General features: G+C 37.1%; 1 protein-coding gene across 3 annotated transcripts in view; it reads left to right on the top strand.

Annotated features, from left to right (window-relative positions):
* LOC579851 (START domain-containing protein 10) overlaps positions 1-16,658 on the top strand; it is a 29,641-nt gene extending 12,983 nt beyond the window's left edge. For 2 of the 3 annotated variants that reach the window (XM_030980755.1, XM_030980757.1), the window contains exons 4-6: positions 7,272-7,389; positions 13,056-13,108; positions 14,441-16,658. In XM_030980755.1, coding sequence (XP_030836615.1) covers positions 7,272-7,389; positions 13,056-13,108; positions 14,441-14,677 — 408 coding nt within the window. In that variant the 3' untranslated portion in view covers positions 14,678-16,658. Of the gene's footprint in view, positions 1-7,271; positions 7,390-13,055; positions 13,109-14,300; positions 14,337-14,440 lie in introns of all 3 variants that reach the window. The other variant, XM_030980756.1, reaches the window with a different exon arrangement.
* Positions 16,659-23,382: the final 6,724 nt, after the last annotated feature.

Raw genomic sequence — 23,382 nt, forward strand, 5'->3', positions numbered from 1 at the left:
TAGAATGATGTGTTTTCTTTTGAATTTATTTCTTTTCTAATGAAAGAATAAATTTCGTGGAACTCACACAGGCAATGTGAGTAACAATAAGTAATTTAGACACAAAGACAACATAAGACACGCTTTTAAAGTCTTTGTCTTCCTTACTGTATGATAATGGTGATGAAATCATGTACATGTATGAAATTATGGAGAAGAAAACAGGCCATTTACTTTAGAAGGGAAACAAAGTATACATGTACACTGTAGGCATACCTGTACATTATAAACAATATGGCAGTCATTGCCTTTTACAGAACTGATCATGAAATAGATAATGGGTAATTTGGGAACAAACTTTAACCTGGGAATATTGAGAATTACAAATAACTCCTAGCAAAAGCAAAACAAATACTTTAAGGCGAGCCATGGAGTTGCAGGCAGCTTTAAAAGCTCTTAATTGCCTCATGGAAGAGGTCCATGTACTCATTAATCAAAATGCAAACAGATTTGGGGGATTCCAATATCATTCCATGGTCACGCCTACCAGTATAAAGTCTTGATCCTTACCGCCCAGAAGAGTAAATGATTAACAAATCACAAGGCCTGGTCGCCTTTCTTGAGGCTTCCCTTATCGTTACCATGGACCCTATAAGAATAATAGTGGGTTCTTGTATAGCGCCCATGTCAGTCAGATTTGACCCTCCTGGCGCTCCCGATTATTACCCTGGCTTTAGCACGGCTGCCATACGGCGCTCTAGCATTTCAAGAAATAAATTCCTACCAGGTACCCATTTACTTCACCTGGGTGTACATGTTTCATCTAATTTCATTTCCCTTTGTTTATTAAGTGTCCCAGTTTTTTTTTAGGAAATAGAATTGTAGAACCACCGTCATATTGAATCATTACAGGGTTTTTAAAAAGGTGCCACGGTGATCGAAATCATCATCATTCGACCTGAGTCAGCAAAAGAATAAGTTATAAATTAGGCAATGTCCAGTTTTAGAATGAGATTGCAAGTCAAATGGCAACAGGAATCTAGCAGGAAAGATAACAAGATTTAGTGTTCGATCCAAATGTACACATGTCTGAATCCAATGATGAGGATTGGTTGTGGTTTTATGTTTAATTTAATGATCTAAATTAATTAAAGATGCACATGCTGGAGGACTTTGTTTTTAATGAGTTTAAAGTAAACCTGCCACATCTCATTTTGATGATGGTTATTAAAGCTTATAGAGATAATATTGATCAATAAATTCATTGTAACTCATTTCTTTTAATCAAAATTAGAAATATATGAATTACAATGTATTAATATTCCAGCATACTGACAAATTGTTTTTTCAGGATCTACGTCTATCAGATCCTCAGATTATTTTCTAAATTAGATATGATAGAGCACTAAATGTACAATATGGATCTGTGAAATGAAAAACAAAATGCAAATGAAGATGTGCAAAGTGCAGTTTTGTTCTTGTTGTATTCCGCAACACTTGCAGTTCCTTCTCTGTTTATTCATAGCTCCAAGGTACAATTCATGTGGTGATGATCAGAAATTTGTTTTAAAGGTACTATGTCCCATTTGCAGGCCAAAAAAATGAAAAAGTTAAATTCCAACTGCATTTGAAATATAATACTAATTTAGAACTTCCCTAAAAAACGTGGGGCTTGAAAATGTCTTCAAGTGGGAAAATAACGACTATTAGTCGTCAAATCGACTTTAGGACTTATAGAGCCCAAAAGTAATAGTCTTGATTTTCAGATAATTGTACCGAATGGTCATACGTTTTATGCTGCGCAAAGATTCAATCAGTTTAATCTTGGCCATCACAAGAAGTGGGTTATTGATGTAGAAAAATGCTCATGTACCCTTTACAACTCTTTTCATGTATGTTATTACCAAAGAAGAAGAAAAGCCAGTCAGTCACTCAGTAGTGTCTGACAGTGAAGTCTAGCAAGTAAACAAGTTTCCTTGCATAATTTGAATATGAGGACACTGCTAATGTTTAAATTTCACAGATAGGACATACTGTACATGACATATTTATAATTCCTGCAAAGTTCTACACCATTTGAGGTTGGCTGCAAAAGACCAGTTATGGTCATGCGATTGCATTGTGAATGAAACGTTGTGGAATCGATCAGAAAAGGTTGATCATCTAGCATCTAGCATCTGCAAGGTTCTGGAATCATTAAAATGATAAGAAATTTTGCCCATTCTCCGTAAAGTAACAAGCACTATACACAGAAAGATGTGTATGGGACTACCCTATATCTCTCACAGACCATGAGAGAAACAAATTTACCAAATATATGAATTAGTAGGCGGTTTCCCGGCAAATTTTTTATCATCATGTATTAGTCAAAACATATTCTTTCACATAATTGGTAATGAGAGCTTCCATTTCATTTTTTTAAATTGGGGCATTTCCAATACTGGTCTTTACCTTTAAAAGGAGTAAATGTAAATGTCTAGTCATTAAGTTCAGCATTATGAGCTTAGAGTCTCACTAGACCCATTTACCTCGAAGACCATTTTGAAAAACCATCAATGTTTTGGTCCACCATTTACATTACTGGGAAAACCATTGAAGTTTGCTAATACCGTTTTGGGGATGAGTAGAACGCATTCGCGACTTGTAGTTGCCCTGCACGCGTTAGCGCAGAGAGTCACATGACAAAAAACCTGTGTCTCACCGAAGTTTGCTTTTACACTGCAAAAAAACAGTGAAACTTTGCAGGCATTAAAAAAACCACATCGTAAAGATGGGTTTAGGTTGGTTTTTTTTTTTTTTTTTTTTTTTTTTTTTGCGTCGCATTTGCTGGTAATTGCTATGCAATGCTATGCAACTACCGGCGAAACACCAGAATGTGAGAAAAAACAATGATTTTTTGTTGCAGTGCAAATGCAGCTACTACATGTACATGTAAATGTACATGTATGTACCTCTACCGTTCAGGAAAATGGGGCCAATTTTGTTCACCATTTATTTATAGATCCAAGGTACAATTCATGTCGAGACGATCGGATATTTGTTTAAGAAGGAGCCGTAATGACGTCAAGTAAATGTCTAGTCATTAAGCTCGGCATCATGAGCTGAGAGGGACATTATCTCACTATGTGCCTCAATCGTCGGGAAACATTGCAAGGAGTATCATTTCATGTCGATCAACAAAGTAAGGTCAATTTCATGCTCAAATGAGTTCCGATATGACATAAATTGTACATGAATTGGCGACAGTACGTTGAATAGCCTGTTGGTTAACCACCAATATAACCTTTAGTAATGCTGCTCTTTTAATAGTTAAAGAGTAAATCTGGTACTCATTTTCTTGGGGGAAAGGCATCCATTAAATTTTGTTTTCATATAAATGAACATATAATTTGAAACATGTTTTTCTTGGGTTTCTTTCCAAGACGATGCAGATTTTCTGTAAGCATACAAGGTAATACAGTTTGAAATGTGTTTGGATTTATTTGGTCTTTCAAGGTGATTCAGATTTTGCCATGAACAAGTAAATAAAAGCAAAGATTTCTGAAAAATTTGTCCAGATATTTGCTTGCATCAGGTGTTTTGCAGAGATTCACATCTGAGGATTCAGTCTGAGGATGTACAGTCCTTAACCTTTTATAGAGTACCAAAGTACATGTATGACGTCATACTGGCCAAGTTATTGAGGTTGCTGGTTTCAAACAATTTTTTGCTAAACAATGGTGCAGTGATAAAGCCAGCCCCAAACATTTGCCCCGTTCCTGCCTGTTGCTTGAATGATTTTCACGATGAACCTTATGTGCAAGCTCTGTCATTTATAACCGGTAACCTGGATGCATTTAGTCAGTGTAACGTGAGCACTGTGGTGCTCTATTCCGTGAAGTCATTCTGAAGTCATACCAACGTCATACCAACAGAGAACCCTAGCCCTATCAATACTAGATAAAGGTTGGCAATGAGGCCTGTCCTCATCAGCTCGAGATTGCCAAATAGCCCGCTATTTCTGATTTGGGAAATAATCCCGAAGTTACAAATCGCATCTTCATCAGCTCGAGACTTGACCTCGAAACTTAAAACTCGAGCTCAAGAAATTAGCTTGAGATATTTTGCTCAGCGTTCGCGCATAGTGCGAATCTTTGGGCTGGTGAAAACACACCGGACAAATAGCGGGATATTTTGCAAACCAGCCCAAGATATCTTGGGGGATTATCTCGACCAAATATCCTGCTAACTGCAACTTCGGGCTGATGAAGACGCAAATTAATTGGATAATTTGCGATCGGGATAGTTCAAATAGCGAGATATTTGGCAATCTCGAGCTGATGAAGACAGGCCTATGGTGACCCACAAAAAGCAGCGTTCTGTGCCTTCCCCTGACTGCTCTCCCTTAAGGATACCATACGCACAGAGCGTATAATCATGGTTCAGTAGACAGTGCCTAGTGCACGATTAACCCATGAATTATCAAAAGTTCAAAACTGGCAGCGGCCAGCCATCTGGCATCGGGCCCTTCACAGATTTACAATGTAATACACAAGCTGTCTGAAGCCAAAGATTGCTTACGCTTGAGATACAATAGTAAAAAGGAGAAATGAAAAAGATTGTGTAAACATGACTGAGATACAGTACTACTACAGTATTAGTACATTTACATCATTGTATGTGAAATGTACTCCATGTCAAATACATGTAATTTGCAATTTTGCAGTTCCTATTAGGCATCACCAGTACATCCTGTAATAAAAAAAATGCATTTTTTTACTTTGCTACTGTCTCTTAATGCACATGTACAATGCTTTATGAATATGGACAATTTGTATCTCTCTTTTGCTCTCCCTACCCCTCCTCTCTCTCTCTCTCTCTCCCCCTCTCTCCCTCTCTCCCTCTCCCTCCCTCTCCCTCCCTCCCTCCCTCCCCTGGAGACCCCTCCCCCTCTCTCAAAATCTCCCTCCACATGCTCCCTCCCTCCCTCCTCTTCCCCTTTTCTCTATCTATCTCCATCCCTCTCCCCTCTTGCCCTTTGCACCTTCTGAATAACAGGTGTTTTATTCATTTCTTGGCTTGATTTTACTTATCTTTAATTATCTGTCTTCCTCTGCAATCACAAATTATCTTCAAGTACTTTCAACTGCTCATCCACTCCATTTTTCTCCAGATCCCTTTCTCTCTACATCATCCGCCATCTATCCCCGCTCCTCTCAGTTTACATTTAGCAAAGCTATAAAAAAAGAATTGTGTTTAAAAAAAAAATCAAAGCATTACTTATATAATTAGTTTTCCATTGAAAATTCAATTTCTTAGCTTCCCCTGCTTCCCCTGGGAAAATGAGAACTCTTTTTTTCTAAGCCACCTGGGCAGAGAACCCTAGATCCGCCACTAACTAAAATGTAGAATTCACATGATGACTACATGTAATTGTTAATTCTACCACTGAATGTGAAGCTCTACCTTGAGACCTGTTTCCATGTATGCAACTAGACTATGATATGAGCATTCTTCTTAGGCAATCCTCATTAGCCCTATTTTACAAAATAGCCTGCCAATTCTAATCTGCAGGAATTAGCCTGATCACCACGAGCTTTAGCTAATTCGCAGTGAATCCCAAGCAAATTAGTGCTCGTTTCTGAAATAGCCTGCTATTTCTTCAATTCGTGGGCAGATTCGCTGATGAAGATTCACTTGGACTGCTATATGATCTTAACCTTGAGCTCAATTCTTGAGTAAGCAGTAATTGACTAGGTGTGAAGTCGGTAGGGAGCTTCAACCCTCTGACTACGGTATATCCTTGAGGATTCCGGATCAGGGAAACCTGAATATAAAGACCGCTCAAGGGAGATGAGAAAAGCAAGGCGGGTGATCTTTGAATATGTCCAGATTCCTCGAGTACCCAACATTTCATTAAAAAGCACCATTCAAGGAAAACAGAATATGTTGAATATGCCCGTCTGTACTAGTTTGGCCAGGAGGGATTAGACCACCCAGGGTGGTCACTGACAGGTGGCTATCTCATCAACTCGGCTCTCAATTAACATAAGAAAAAGAGGATCACAGGGAACCAATGATCACCGATTAGGCATTGTTTCTATATACAAATATTCATACTTCAAACAATACAACTTTTAGAAAGTGGGACATTTTTTCTGACTCACCCTGTAGAGGGAGCAAGTAGCTACAAGTAGTACAGTAGGGCTTTAAAGACAGGTGGTCTTGATATACAGGTCTTACTATACAGATTGTCACTAAGGCAGTTTTCACTGCATCCAAGTTTGGGCTTGATGGGGCTAATGGTAACGCACCTTGTGATATGGTGAGAGCCATAACATCCGGAAGGCTGCATGAACCACCAACAATAGCAAGGTGTCGACCCAATCTCACACCTCATAATGAGAACCTGATGTAGGGGTTGTATCAGGGTGGATGTCAACTGCAGTTATTCTCTCACTCTCTCCATCTCTGTCTAGCTCTCCTCCATTGGTCTCCATCTCTCTCTCGTTCTCTTCATCTCTTTGTCTGTCTGTCGTCTGTCTGTCTGTCTGTCTGTCTGCCTGCCTGTCTGTCTGTCTGTCTCTCTGTCTGCCTGTTTATTTGCCAAAGAGGAAAATCTCCTTCCCTGACTTGCCCAATAAAGAATAGGAAACAAATGTATCTGCCTGTACACAACAAATACATTTTAGGTTTCCTTTCCCATGCTTTCCTTGCTATCTCACAGTGATGAAAGAATCACTTTAAAGAATATCTCAAAAGGAACAGCCAGCCAGCGTAGAGTGTGGACAATTTCTTCTAGGGGTCTTTCATGAAAGAAACTATAACTTTATAAGTATGTGCATCTGTAACAAAATGGAACTTTGAGTGAGATGAAAGAAACCATATAGAAATGTGCATCTGTGGCAAAATGTGACTTTGAGTGAGATTTACTATGAAATAATATCTGGGGATGTTTCATAAAGATCGTAAGTCGAACTGAACTCTTAGTTGGACTTAAAAATTATGGAGAGCCATTTGTAGCCTTAAAATAAAATGTGTTCAAAAGCGAAAAATCAATTATTTGAGACTATATATAAATTCCACATCAAGAACATGAAATCTCCTTGATAATAGAAAATATGAATGATTTGAATCAACATTTTATGTCTTTTAAAATAATTTTTTTCAAAATATTTTCAAGGATGCTAACAGCTTTCCATAATTGTTAAGTCCAACTTTAAGATAAGGTCAATTTAGGATCTTTGTGAAACACTCCCCTGTTCTCTTCCATTTCTCACCTCCCATGTCGTCTCTCTCTCTCCTCTCTGCAGGACCTGCCTCCTAAGAAAGGGTTAATCCGGGGTGAATCGATACTGACGGGTTACCTGGTGAGACCCAAAGGAAAGAATAGCTGTGAACTGTTCTACGTCACACAGTCGGACCCAAAAGGCAAGTATTAAAAAAAAGACTTTGGTTGGTTGGTATCACCATGGAAACAGCTGACCTATTTAGGCTGTGGGCCATGGCTTTTAGGGTCTTTGTCAGGAGAGGAAATTAAAGTTTAAAGATTTTTTGTACTTTTAGCTTGTTTCCAACTTTCTTTCATGACGTTTGACAATGAAATCACCTCCAGTACCAATCGTCACTCCCATCATCGCCACCATCGTTTCAACAGGCATACTACCTTTCTAGGATATTTCTTTTTTTGCCTGAATTTTCTTCCCCTTATATTTACCATTTCTCTTCCTCTACATTATCTAATTCTGTTTCTTGATGGACAGGTACATCACCCTCTCCTTTTCTTCCTCTTCTCCTCCCTTGCTGACACCATCTCATATCCCTCCCTTCACCCTCTCCTCAACAACTTCTCTTCTACCTTCTTGCATTCCACCTGCTTGCATTCTCCTCTCATTCTTTCATTTCCATGCAATCCTTTGCCTCTGTATTCTTTGGTAGCATCTTGGCAACTTATTTCAGTCACATCTCTCCTCTTCCTCCTCTTTCTCTTCCTCCTCTTCCTCCTCCTCCTCATCCTCCTCCTTCTCCCTCCTCCTCCTTCTCCCTCCTCCTCCTCCTCCTCCCTCCTCCTCCTCCTCCTCCCTCCTCCTCCTCCTCCTCCCTTCTCCCTCATCCCTCCTCCTCAATCACATGCAGCATCTCATACTCCTTTCTCTAGCTTTCCTTTGACCCTCTTGCATCCTTCTTTCATTTTTTCATCCTCACACAACTCCTTAACCTCTCTGTTCTTCGGTAGCACTTTCCAGACACATTAAACCTAATTGATAACCTGTTTGAAAGCAGACATCAAAAGTCGGTCACAGAATCAGGCTAATCACTCCCTCTTACAACCGTCCCTTTTAACCTACATCCTGTTTCCATGGTTACCACTGGACCGATGCCTTCCACCGGTGCGAATGTTTTTTAAATCAAACATGTCCCAGTGCTTCCAAGACAATCAGCTTTACCCATCAGCCCTCAACCAAATCTTGGTAGAATGGCAGTGCTCTGACCCCGAAAGATAAGTGTTAGTGTAGCCTCCCACTGTTTTTAAGATGTAATCTACAGTTAAGGTACAATGTACATGTAATGACAGAAATATACCTCAAAAAATCAAATATTTAAGTGAATAACAAAAATGGAGTATGATCAATAAAAGATGAGTTACTGATAATTCTTCTTGCATGTTTCTGAAATTCATATAATAAATTGATATTGATACATAAAGCAGCATTGCCCTATACTAATAATACCTGTATGGCTATGTCTACAGCCTATTTCGACGCCTCTCTTTCGTGTATGGTCATTTGAGTCCAGTATGATAGTATATTGGATGTGGATACTTGGTATTATGTACATTGGAAAAGGGTAAACAGTTCAATATTTCCCCTGTGCATCTTGATGAAAATTAGATTCTTTCTGTGAGCCTGGCTTGTAATGAATTCCAATTCATGTAGTATCACGCAGAACACTCTCGTGTCTATCCATAATAAACAGAGGTTTTCCCCTGATCCAGTTCCACATATTCAATTTGAAAAAATTGGACTAGGAAAGGCTTTATATAATCATGTATTCATATCTACTTGTATATTTGATTACAATTTATTCACTCAACTTTCATATATCAAATAAGAAAGGTTTCCATGAAACAATGTATTTTAGGCCAACTCTTCTTGTATCCTATGAAAGGAATATTGAATAGAATGGAATTTATTGAAGAAAATTTTACATCATAATCTTGTATTAAAGTGATTTGGTTTTGATATGTGCTTTCGTGAGTAAACTTGATCTTGCAGAAGTTTTTGATTTTTAATCAATTTGTAAAATGATGTTTTCTCTCTACTGCAAGAGATTTGAAATGCATTTACTGGAATACATTTCTGGAAGGAATAATGGTATTGATTATTTTTTGAGATGAGAAATATCACCTGCATTTCCGAATCGAATCCATCGCTTTCTTGTCATGTACATGTCGGTCAAATTTCATATGGGTCATCAGTCAGAGGGAGGGAGAGAGAAAGCAGAAGAGATACGGAGAGGGGAACGGAAAGGGAGAGAGAGAGAGAGAAATGAGGTTGGGGTAAACAAAGTAGATGTGGAAAAGAAATGGGATAGTACATGGAGATGAAAAAGGATAATCTAAGCAAATTATGTCCATTTTAGTAGAAGATTATGTGAAATATGCTTTACAGATCAATACTTCTATAGAGATAGAGAGTAGGAGACTTGTACATGTATTGTACAGGGTGTATGTTTACATGTAGGACAACCTATACAGACCGGAACATGTCTGTATAAAATATAGATTTAAAAAGTAGAGAATTCTATTCACAGAGAAGGACAATTGGGGGAAGGGGGGGGGGGGGGGGGGGGGGGGGGGGAGGGGGGGGGGGGGGGGGGGAGGGGGGGGGGGGGGGGGGGGGAGAGGGGAAAGCGAGAGAGAAAGGGAGGGAGAGAGAGAGAGAGAGAGAGAGACAGATAGAGAAAGAAAGAAAGTGAGAGCAAACAAAGTAGATGTAAAAAGAAATAAGATATTACATAGAAATTAAAGAGAAGAATCTAGGCAAATAATGTGCATTTTGGTAGTAGAAGAATAAATACACTTGTAGGCCCTCCTATACATGAAGCCCATCCGATACAGTCTGGTACATCTGGTCTGGTCCGTAAATATAGATTGAACAAGAAGAGAAATCTATTTACAGAGAAGGACAAGTGTGGGGGAGAGAGAGAGAGAGAGAGAGAGAGGAAGAGAAAGGTATTGACGTAATAGCCCGCCATTCATGGAGACGAAGGAGATGTTTTACTTTGAAGGCTGGGCAGGTCGGGGAAAGTGAAAAATAATCAATAAAATCAACACAGGAGTAGAACTGGCTGTACGATGACACCAACTATGGATTTCAATTCAGCCAATTAGGCACAGGAAGGAACTCACTCACAGTGTGTGTGTGTACGGAGAGAGAAATAGTCGGACCTATTTCCACGTCTTGACTCTATCTGTCTTGAGTGGTATCTAAAAGGAGTTGTATTTACCCTGGCTGCGCAACTCGTTAATTTAATTAACTTGGTGCGTCTAGCTCTGTATTAGAGGTTGAAGGCACTTTCAATTTCGATGCGCTGATCTGATTATATCATTGCGTATATATGTCGGCCCAAGACCTAGATTTCCTTAAATTTGTATTACCCATTTCCAATGAATATTGTCAGTTGTATCTCAAGGAATTATAAAAAAAGGACTTAAATATATACATGTAATTCCTATTCATTGTGTTCTTCATATTTTCAATCAACTACTCATGGGCAACATAATATAGGCCTCTATGAAACATGTAATAAATGTACGGTATATGCATTGAACATATGCATTCCCATGCAAGTATCAGATATAGAAGCATAATTTGTTTTTAATTATGAAATGATATTGAATTTCTATGAATGCAAAATGGCATACCCTTTCCCTCAGCACTTTCTTTTATTTGTACATTTAATTCCATCTGTACTATACACAGTACCGTACACGTATACAGCAGACAGTACAAAGTATGTGTACTCGACATGAATATTACAATTATTGTGCTCTTTGTCGCTGCGTATTATGATGGATGGCCGGCCGTTGTCATGTGGGGGCGCCGAAGCGGAACTAATTATTCTTTTGTGACGAAGAGGGAGAGAAGACAATATATTCATCGCTTGACAAAGATAGAATTCCTGTAACTAAGACTACCATCAATCACACGAACCGTGAAAAGTAGGAGCTTAAAGGGATAGGTCACTTAGATGATCAATCATGAATAGGGATCTATCATTACAAATTTACTCTATTTTTTAAAAAGAAAATGGGCAATTTAACCTTCATAGAAAACCGTTACTACAGAAATAATGCCATTTATCCTTAAATATTACATAGGCACTACTAATATACTGTTAACAGTGGTGTGTCCTCAGTCGATACCTATGAACTCGTTAAATAGTGGAAAATATGCAGGTCGGTTGCTATGCAAATCTATGATATATCCAATAACTGACTATGCTACTCTTTAGTTATTTCATACATAAATGAGCAATAACACGATAGACAGCATCCTTATAAAGGCACCATTGGCTGTGAATACACCATATTTTAGTTTTAATTAAAACCATATGGAATAGCTACAGTGTATGGCCTACAGTGCAAATTTGAAGATTATTAATGGCTTGATTATTTTCAAGGTGTTTTTTTTGTCTTTTTTGTCTTTTTTGTGGAGGACTGAATACTCCAGATGTCTGAAATTGAACTTATAATAGAACAGTGATTTTGTTGTGCACCCATGGTGATGATTATGCTGGTGCTTGTTTGCATGCAATCGAACTTGGTGGTGAATTCCATTCATGTTCGTCATTTACAGATGTTTAGTTATCTATTACACATGTAAAGGTAGAAATAAAATCTTTAAATTCATATGTCACTCATACAGTCAATTTCATTATCAAATTGTTCATGCAGAGCCAGAAGGGCATTGACTCTGTGTTTAAAGATAAACTTTAGTACTGGTAAATGCGATTGCATTGTGAAAGAAAAGGTGTGGAATAAGATCAGAAACAGTTGATCACGTAGCATGTACATTTAAGTATTGGTGTGCACTGCAAGGTTCTGGAGTCATCAAAATCATAATAAATCTGACAGAGTCTTGGTAAATTAACAAGCACTGTACACAGAAAGCTATATATGGGACAACACACATGGTGTCAGGGCTAGTACTACCTTGATTTCCTTGTCTTTCTATGCTCATTACTCAGCCAGTATACATTTTCTTCCAAAATTGTTTGGCACATGTCATTTATTTGTAATCTTGAACATTCAGTGTAAGTTTTGTTTGATTCTGTGAGAATTTTTTTTTTTTTTTTTCTTTACCAGAACTGGAGTTTATCTTTAATATATCAGTTAACACCCTTCTGGCTCCAAACAGAGTAATAGCACAAAATAGTAATAGACCTTGATCGCAGTAAAGCAGTCAGTTGTGATTATAAATCAATCTTCAAAAGTCCCATGAATATGACATTGGATTATAAATTATATGGATTATGCATTCCTTCTCTGAAAAATGCAAGCATTATAAGTCTGAATGTCCTCCACTCATTGTTGGCTTAAAAAATGTAAAAAAGCATTTGTAATTTTGTTGGTCTAAATTCTTTCTTGGCTTATTAGTCGTAATTATAAATCAATCTTCAAAAGTCTCAGTGAATATGACATTGGATTATAAATTGTTTGTATACTTTCTCTGAAAAATGCAAGCATTAAGGCCCGAACTCACAAAGGAGGTTTGTCGACAAACCTTGGTCTGAGCTCAAACCTTGCTTTGTGATTTTGGGCCTATAAGTCTGAATGTCCTCCACTCATTGCTGGCTTTAAAAAATATTTTTGTTGGTCTAAATTCTTTCTTGGCTTATTAGTCATGATTATAAATCAATCTTCAAAAGTCTCAGTGAATATGACATTGGATTATAAATTGTTTGTATACTTTCTCTGAAAAATACAAGCATTATAAGTCTGAATTTCCTCCACTTATGGCTGGCTGTTTAACAAACAAACATTTTGTAATTGTTTTTCTTCTAAATTCCTTATTGTCTTATTTATTTTACAGGATCAGTACCAAAGTGGGCTGTGAACAAGGTGGCCCAGATCGTGGCTCCATCGGTAAGATTCCTCGTTTGGTAATCTAGAACTAAGCTTTGAAGCCTCTTATCCCACTTATGTTCAAGGGGAAGTCCACCATGATATTAATTTGGTTTTAATAGAAGCAGAAAAATGAGAGAAATAGGTCTGAGACAGTTTGAGCAAAATCAGATTAAAAATTAAAAAGTTGTGAATTTATACCTTGTCAGGTCCTCTACATTTTGCTCTGGCATAGAGAGTTTAGAAGGAAAACAAATCTTTGATCAAATTAAAGCCCCAACAATTGGATGATTAAGGGTTTATTTTTCTTCTCATAATTCATATCTCTAACAGTCGAGAAAAAAGAAAACCTTTTTTTGTCTGTAAAGATTATAGAAGATATCAATATTTGTGCTATTCAATCGACCTACAGCACTTTTACTGTATTGCGAGAGCTGGGTTACCGTATGTGACTTACTGTATACAGTAGCTTGTTACTTCAGAAGTTAACCATCCTCTTTCTTTAACCTCTAGATGTCTTGCACAGTGTTGGGGCAGACACTTTCATCATAACTTTTCAGACAGCTGATCAAAATATATATACTGTTTGGACATTCTTGGCATCATTAATGCCAATGGTGTAGATTGCTTTGGTGAAATATGACATCTGCTGGTACATAGGATAAACACTATCAGATAGTATGTAAACACTTCAGAAAATCCCTGGTACAATGCAAAAGGCCTTTGTACCTTCAATTCATTCCCCCTTGAAGGTGTTCGAAACATAAGGTTATAACTGTGCGAGTTTTAAGGAGGAGGTTGAGTTCTGAGGTGAGATGAAATAATTTGTGAGCGTTTTCATCGTTATTATGCAAGTTTAGAAGAACAACAGAGAAAAAGTGTGCCCTGGAAACAGCTAAAAAATGTGGACCTCATTTTTATGCCACATGTTTGTGTACTCCCATATACATGTACATCTTTCTGTGTACAGGGCTTGTTACTTTTACCAAGACTGGGCCAAATCTCTTTTCATTTTGATGAATCCAAAACCTTGCAGTACGCAACAATACTTGTATGCTTTTTCTGACCGATTCCACACCGTTTCTTTCACAATGCAATATTCGAGTGGTGTGAATGTGTACTTTGCATTATCAAACATCCGAGAGACGTTAATTTATTTTTAACAATGACTCAGACAGTGTTCCATGCTTTCCATTCTTTTGTGTGTATACAGGTGATGAAGACGTTGCACAAGGCATGCCTACGCTACCCCAAGTGGAAGTGAATGTGTACTTTGCATTATCAAACATCCAAGACGTTTATCTATTTTGAACAATGACTCAGACAGTGTTCCATTCTTTTGTGTGTATACAGGTGATGAAGACGTTGCACAAGGCATGCCTACGCTACCCCAAGTGGAAGAGCACCCACAACCCCGGCTTCAAACCCTGGCTGTACCCCGAGCAGGCCATGGGCTACCTGCCCCGCCTCAACATGGAAGACCTACTGGCCAAACAGGAGTACCAATCGGACGACTCCCTGGACGAGACCGGCATGAAGGAGGAGGACTTCAACGATAGCAATCTCCTGGCAGAAGACAAGGTTTTATGAGGAGGAGTAACATGTGGCAGTTGCCATGGAGATCAGATGGAGACGACTTCCAACTTGTGTCTGGAGACATTACGAACCAGTCTTACTACAATCATGATAATAGAACATCGAGATAACTTATATATACCAAGTGACCAAATTAGAAATACATTCAAACCTGCTATAGTGACCACCTGTCTACAAAGGCCACATATGTTGTTTCCCTTGAAAATAGTTTCTCATTGAATCATGTACTAAAGGAACCTGTCTACAAAGACCACCTGTCTACAAAGGCCACTTTTTGTGTTTTCCTTGGGTGGTCAGTATAGACAGATTTGACTGTATTAGTAGATTATAATTATAAAGCCTGAATGTGGATTGTCTTCATCAATGGTATAAAGATGACAATTCAACTATTCAGTGCTTTTGGAAGGAAAGATTGACCAATTTTTGAAAAAGCATTATACAATACATGCACTTGACCTAAACAACTGCCCTTTTAATTCATGACAGGGCTGGAAATGCACGATAGACTATGCGAGATTCTGTCTTCCATAATGGAAAAAAAAAAAATCATTGAACAATTAATAATCCTTTTTCACACTTTACACTGTAAATGGCCTCCCCCAATAGGCTGCGACAAAGTTAGACGACACTGGTGTATTGATGAAGGCTCTTGACTCTCATATGAGATGTACGTACCGAGTTTGATCATCGATAAGTGCTTACATCGTTGCACCAGGTGTTTTGCCCACATTTGTCCTTCTCGATCCAGGTGTGTGACTTGAGTACCAGGCTATGCTGGGTGTGATAATAATTGAAGGTCCTAGGTCGAGTAGGAGCTCCTATGTGCAGTGCTTCACAGTTTGCTAACACCGGAATTAGTGAATTCCCTATCCCTTTTGATGCATGAATCTTGCACATGGCATAATCTCCCAGGCAACATTACCGTTGGCAATCCAATCAATTGCAATCCAATTAATTGCAGACCAATTAGGGGATTGCTTGAAGTGAGTCAAGTTTAGTTCTGGAGAAGAAACAAAACATCAGTTTGAGAACTTTTGCCAAGAGCAGTGGTTTCGTAGTTGCTGGACGGTATGTGCATTCTTTTCGGCAATGCTGATCAATTTCAAATCCAAACTCTATTCCTGAGGATTTACAGAACCTGCCATTAGGACCACATTTGCAGATGTGGAAAGGAACATGTGTCTCTACATTGTCTGCTCAGATCCAGAAGGGTGTTATTTAACTCATATACTCTAGCACTGAGTTTAATAATGCCCTTTTGTCTCTCAACAGACGATAAGTCTTTAATATTCCGGTCAGATAAACGCATCTTTATGTTGTTATCCCTAGGGTGTGATGGCTTAAAAGCCTAGAGCATCTCATGTTAGATTCATTACATGCAATCAGCAATAAAACATACAAAATGAATGACATTCAGATTCCATTGCAGTATTGTAACTATCATCCCTTGTCTGCAATCTTCCAGCGAAACTCTAGCTTTTATTTTTAAGATAAGAACTAAGCAAAATATTGAAATCCCTGACACTGAATGTGTAACAGTAACAGTATTGTGTAAAATATATATATACATCAATGCGAGTGTTATCATTTCTTTTCTTAATTACATTTTTGCTCGTGCAATGTTCACGCCTTTTGTTAAAGTCATCATTCAGTCACATTTTATGAAATTTCAGACCTTATGAAAATTCATTCCATTCAAATAAAGGGCATATAATAACTTAAGTGTATATTTAAATTGGCTATGTGTAGGAGTTATAATATTGTGTATAACAAAAAATCAATGCAAATGTTGTCACTTATTTTCTTAATCACATTCTGGCTTGTGCGCCCTTTTTATAGAATCTGATCAAACCTTTTTTGAAAAGTTCATTCCATTCCAGCCAAGCGCAAGTAAGCTTGGTGTAAATTTGAATTAGGTATCAATGAAATACATGACATTCAGATGTATTCATGCCATTTGCTACTTAGGAGTAGAAAAAAAAACATCAGATTGATATCGATTGATATTTCATGATCATTTCCAGAATTTTGTATCTTCTTTGTACTATTAAAATAATGCGTGCCAACCCCCCCCCCCCCCCCCCCCCCCTCCTCTCTCTCTCAGAAGAGTTCAGGAATATCTAGATTTCAGGTTTTCTTGTAAATGAAAGCATGTTTTTAGATATGGCTACTGTGTTTCTATTGCTGTATACATGAATGAAGTCCAAAAAGGGATGGATATTGTGACAGCAACACCCCCCCCCCCTTCGGATTAAAGGGCAATATGCTTTTGTATGACAAGGCAACTGTAAAATCCATTAATTTGATTGTAGGAAAGTCCAGTATACACTATGACAAGCAGTAGTGTTAATTTGTCAGTTTGCCCTTATTACCCCTCATTCTCTCTTTCTCCATCTCCCCTCTCCCCTCTCCTTTCTCTCTTTCTTCCCACTTTCTCCCCCCCCCCCCAAAGATATATCTGTTTCTTTCAACTTGTCTCTTCCCTAGTAGCTATACTATAGGGCCCTGTTGCATAAAACTTACCATTGATGGTAACTTTGCCACCAATGGCAACTACCATGGTAACAGGGCTCAACAGCCAATCAAAATCAAGGTTTTCATGGTAGTTACCAATGATGGCAAATTTACCATCAATGGCAAGTTTTGTGCAACAAGGCCCAAGTCTTTGTTAGTCATCGAGCTATAGTGATGGATTGGATTAAGAAAAGGTTTATTGGAGTAAACTACTGGAATTGCACCTCCCATGTCATGAATGAAAGCTTGAGCAAGTTAGGAGGTGGGTATGATGATACGCAGAATCACAACTGACAAATTAAGCAAAAATAGCCAGATTCGATGCTGTTTTAGTTTTGTGCTGTCCTTCAAACTCTGACGGAGAGGGCGTATTGAAATATTTCCTTAAAATCAAGTCTTCCTTCTTACCAAATTAATGAAGAGATATGACAACCATGTTTGAAATTAGTATTTTGTACTCGTAGCAATCATGATAACAATATGACTGTAGGAGCTACAGTACATATAGAAGTATGATCAAGAAGTTATGTCGAAGCTCGTTGGTATGATATACTCCTTGTATGATGTACATGGAAGTCATGTAGTAGCGCATTCCAGGGCCAGTCATACATGTAGGATGGCTAAATACATGCTGCAGGTATATGTTACAAGTATACATTAACATATATATTATCCTTGTCTGTATTGTTGAGAAGCATTTACTCTTGGTATTTCTCTTTCTCAAGTTTCCCCTTGCTTGGTACTGTCATTGAATACGTCATGTACTTGCAAGAAAACCTTGGGGTGTGGGGGAGGGGGTGGAGGAGTCAGGGTAACCAGAAAACATACTTAAGAGCAAAAAGAAATGGACTAAAAAACAATTTTAGTCCAAAATTGGACAATTGCTCCAAGCTTAAAGGTTAAGGTTTGAGTTGCATTGGGTTTTGGGCTAAGATTAGGGTTAGGATTAGCTTGATTGAAAATATTAGCTTCCATGGTGTACATGGTGTGCAGTCAACAATATTATTATGAGTCATATCTTCCATTGGATTGATATAACTACAGTGGTTTATTTGTTAGCCCTAAAATATTTTTGTTTAAATAAATAATTTGGGCTTATAAATATGATGAAGATAATGCCACAATCACTTTATCACTCTTATTATTTTCATTGAATTATGTTTTTGTGTTTATATGTCCTTTACCTTCTTGGAATATCCTCACTTGATTTGTAGTCAAATTAAGTTGTACATATTATATTTGCATATATTAATTTACTTCTATTAAACCAAAAGTAATTGGTATATCTTACTAACATACATATCATGTGTTAAGACTTTGATGCCAATTATTGTATCAAATGTTATAAATCTATTTTGTTTTTTATATGATACAAAAAGAGTATTGAAAATAGGAAAACTCAGATTTTTTAATTTTATTTTTCCTTATGTTTATATCCAGAAAGATTATTACAGAAAGGCAGGGCAGCGTTTTACAAAACCATGGTAAGAGGTGTCGTGGTTTGGTGGATACGTCACCAGACTGTGGATCACATGGTTCAAGTCCCGCCACAGCACTGATATCCTTTGGCAAGGCATTAATATACATTTGCCACTCTCCACCCATGTGGAGTTATTGGTCACCTGGTATAAATCTATTCCTTGAATGCTTTTAGCACCCTAGGGCAACTGGGCTAAAGCCAGGGTAATAATACCGGTACTACTTTGCCTTGAGAATCCCCTGGGATGAATATGTGCGCAATATACATTTAGCTATTATTATATTATTATTATTATTATTATTATTAAGTTCAAGTTTATCAACATGACATTCATGTTGATCTTAAGGCACATGTTTCAATAGGATGTCTGCAAACGTATATGACAGTTTGGTGAAATGATGCCCTCATATTTATGTCACCAAGTATCAGTAATGAAAGTGAGCAATATTACTCAAAATAACAAATATATATATATTGCAAATCATGATTTATCAAGTGCGGTTTATATCTGTGTTATCTATGTGTCATTTCGTGTGTACATTATTTCTCATACAATGTGATTTTCTTTTTAAACATAAAATATACTTTCATTGCTATTATTTTGCATTGTATGCTCTTACTAGTTTGCGCTTCCATTGGTATTATTCCTCTTGTCAAAATGTACCTTTATGACATGTATGTTGCTAAAGATAAACTACAATTGCATGCAAAATAAAGAGTTTATTTGGCAAAAGCTAATTGAGTACCAAGAAATCATGTTTATTAAAAAGAAAAAACGATCCTCATATTTGGTTCGAAATGTTCACAGTGTTTTTACCAAGAAAGATGTTGATCAATTTTTGGCAAAAGATAATTAATTTGGAAGACCCTGATATGAAATCATGACAATGAGACCTAGTCATGCTGTTGAACCAAATGAACTTTTGATTGGTATGAGGGGTGATTTTGCATATCAATAAAGGTTTAGGTTAATCATTGATAATATCCAAGTTATTTTTTATTTTCTTAACTACCGGTAATCATAACTACTGTATTTGAAGGTGATACTCCAAGTTGTGTGGGAGGCATTTTATAAAATGGTCTACAATGTCCAATTCAACATTCTTCAATTTTTTTAATTTAGCCTAGGTTAATTTGTATTTTTTATGTATTTTTTCTATTAGTCCATCTCTTCTGATTCCTCCTTCTTCTTTTATCATCAACTATGTTTTTAAGATGGAAAAAAGAGATGATATATCTATGGTACTATCAGTGAATCAGTGAAATACGGTATGATTAAAATAAAAGCTTATGAGATTTTTGTTGCGGAATCCTTAAACAAAAGGAATAGATTCAAATTATTCTGTTCTTCTTGTCGTTCCTCTATGTATTGTTTAACATTTCCTTCAGTTATGTGCCTTCCATTAAGAATTAGCATTTCCTTTGCCGTTCTAGATAATTCATCTGATTGTCTCACTAGTAAAGAGTTAGAGCTAAATTCTTGATCTAAATCCTAAAGATGTGTCACTTTCCCAGAACTATGTTGCAAGACACAATTAAGTAAATATTTAAACTTTTTTTAAATAATTTATTTTACAATGTTCATTCGTTTGATTCCATCAATATTGACTCTAACATTCCATTTGTTTAACATTAATTTCTAACACTAAACTAGTATAGTACATTTCTACCTATATGATGGAGTACCATAACATAACCTCTGTTTGTTTGGTGTATATCAGTAACAAGTAATTTGTTTAATATATGATTGATTTGTTAAGCTATTGATTCTTGATGTGCTTGATTGATTTTTCGAATGTGTCCTGTGGTCATATATATCTCTTTCATTTTGTTAGAAATGATCCTTCTTTTTGGGCTTAAAACAATGCTTGCTATTGATATGATTGATTTTTAGGTGTTGAAAGTACGACCAGAGGCAGTAGGCAGATGGACAAAGACCTGGCCAAGAAAATCCTCAAGAAAATGAGAATTTAGCAATCATAATGATTGATGTCATATTTTGTACCATTTTAGTTAATTTATTCAGCTCTATCTTAGTATTACTACATAGTGAAGCCTACTGTACACAAATGGAGTACGGATTGTTACAAATGTGTGTCTCAATGCCAAACGTAGAGTACTGTAACGTGCAATGTACCATGAAGTACGTGTACTTTAAATGTTATACATAAAGTACTGATTAAGATAATGGCTTAATATCTACTTGAGTGCCTTGTTATTGAACCTAATGAAAAAGCTGTATAGAACAGGGTGCCCTTTATTTAACTTTTTTTAACCTTTTTTTTTAAATGCCCGATTAATGATTGCTTTGTATGTCAATGTACGATATCATTAGGAGAAACATTATTTGTGTTACATTATTAGTCACCTCTCATTATACCTTGTATGAACTACTTAGGTATTCTCATCGAATAGTTGTTAGATTTGATTAGATTTACTCATTCTTCATGTAGTACTCGTAGCACTCAAATCTTTACACTTTGATCCGTTCACAAGTTAATAGTACTTCCCCTTAGATAGATAATCTCATTTTACCCAGTTTTTTTTTTGTGATTATCAAGCATATTACTACTGGCAATACTTCATATTCATGTGACTTCAAAATGTACATTGAGACTAAGAGTATAATATCAAGATAAAAATATAACTTTTGTGAGGTAGAACAGACATTTGCATTTATAAATACTATATCTTCTATAGCCAAATATTTGTGAAATAAAATATGATTATATTCCTGATTCAAACATGGCTCTGCGAGTTTTATTGAAGAAGTCGATATTCGATGATGAAAGATTTTGTATGAGATGTGTAAGCATGGCATAAAAGTTGACAGGCAAGTATGAAACCAACTTCATTCCCACCCACACAGACCAAGAGTAAGAGTATTTGGTCAAAGTATGAGAAGCTGTTGATAGCTTCTATTCTGGTGATGCACTTGTGGTATTCTGTGGTATTCTGGTATATGCACTCTCCTACCTCTCTCACTCTCTCCTCTCTGCTCCCATGTCTGTCTGTCTCTGTCTCTCTCTCTCTTCTCTGCTCCCATATCTCCCCTCTCTCTCTCTCCTCTCCCCCCTCTCTCTCTCTCTCTCTCTCTCTCTCTCCCTCCCCCTCTCTCTATACAATCAGTGAAGAACAAAGCGAGTTTTAAGTCGTACTTCTTTCCAGCAGTGTTCATTTCTGTATCAACTATTATGTTCTTATCCAAACCTTTTTTTAGGTATTACAAATAAAACATTTTTTAGCGTTTTTAAATGATGCACACCATTGTGATAATATTAATGTGACTCATTAATACTATGCCATATAAATATAAGTTTGTATAAAGTAGCTTTTTATTAGTCTTTTATCATCCCTTAAAGTATGTTGTTGATATAATTTCTTTATTAAAGAAGAGAAAAATACATACAGGGAAAAAATAGTATAATTAAGTCAAACATGGTTTGAGATGAGCACAAACAAAATATGGGGATAAAAGTGTTTGACAAAGTGTTGTCATAAAGATAATGGTGACAAATTTGCGATTTACTAGGTCCATTGCTTTGCAGGTAGATGGCAGGTTTGCATAATATATTACAACATAATTATATAAAACAAATTCATGAAACGGGTTTGTATTCTGATAGAAAGAATCTTATGTGATGGGCTGGCTGTACATGGACCAGGATGGTGAGTAAAACAAGGAAATAAAGTTGCATGTGGTGTAGTTTCCACTTCCACGTGGCGCCACCATCGCCAATCTTCTACCATAGTCCATTTGAATGGCGCCATCATCACCAATCTTCTACAATAGTTCATCTGAATGGCGCCATCATCATCATAAGTACGTTGTATAAATAAATGATACAAAAACAATATTAAAACGAACTAGATGGAACTTCGACTGCGCGCAGTCGATAATGATGCCTCCGTCATAGAGCAAGTTTACAAACCAAAAAGCAATTTCTCATATACATATATGACCCTTTGATCTTTGACCTCATGACCCTAAAATGTACTCGGTTCATTGGCTCTGCAAGATGTCCTGAGTTAAATAGTAATCCATCTGTCAGTTCTAATGAGAATGCGTTCACAAGCTATTTTTGCATACATAATGAGCCCATGACATTTGACCTTTGACCTCATGACCCAAGAATCTACTCAGTTCATTGGCTCTGCAAGATACATACATGATCTAAGTTTGGCAGGAATCCATCAATCGGTTCTTCAGATAACGCGATCACGAGAACGGGACGTACGGACGTACGGACGGACGGACGGACAACCCGAAAACATAATGCCTCTGGCTACTTGGTAACGGAGGCATAAAAACAAATACTCTGCCAATACAAACATGAAATACCATGTTTTACAAATTTATTTTATATAAAGTCATATTGGGCCAAATATAACAACTTCTTTTCAGGCAAAAGATCAAGCTCTTCAGGCAATTGCTTACGGTTTCAACAAGACATATCGATAGTCGATACGGTACGAACACAACTGGACGTTCTCCTTGTCAAAACGAAATAGTTTCCGATAGGTCTCAAAAAATGAATTCTTTTCGAATTTATCTACTCCTGTACAACTTTTTGTTTCTCTTACAAGCATGAACGTGATGCTTAAACGCGAACTTCTTGATTAAGCGAGAGCTCAAGCTGGTATGACGGAGCTTGAAAAAAAAACATAATCAAATTCTTATACGAACAAGCTAAAGGTTCGTTAT

The sequence above is a fragment of the Strongylocentrotus purpuratus genome, unplaced genomic scaffold (assembly GCF_000002235.5).
Source record: "Strongylocentrotus purpuratus isolate Spur 01 unplaced genomic scaffold, Spur_5.0 spur5_scaffold_11, whole genome shotgun sequence".
NCBI lineage: Eukaryota > Metazoa > Echinodermata > Echinoidea > Camarodonta > Strongylocentrotidae > Strongylocentrotus > Strongylocentrotus purpuratus.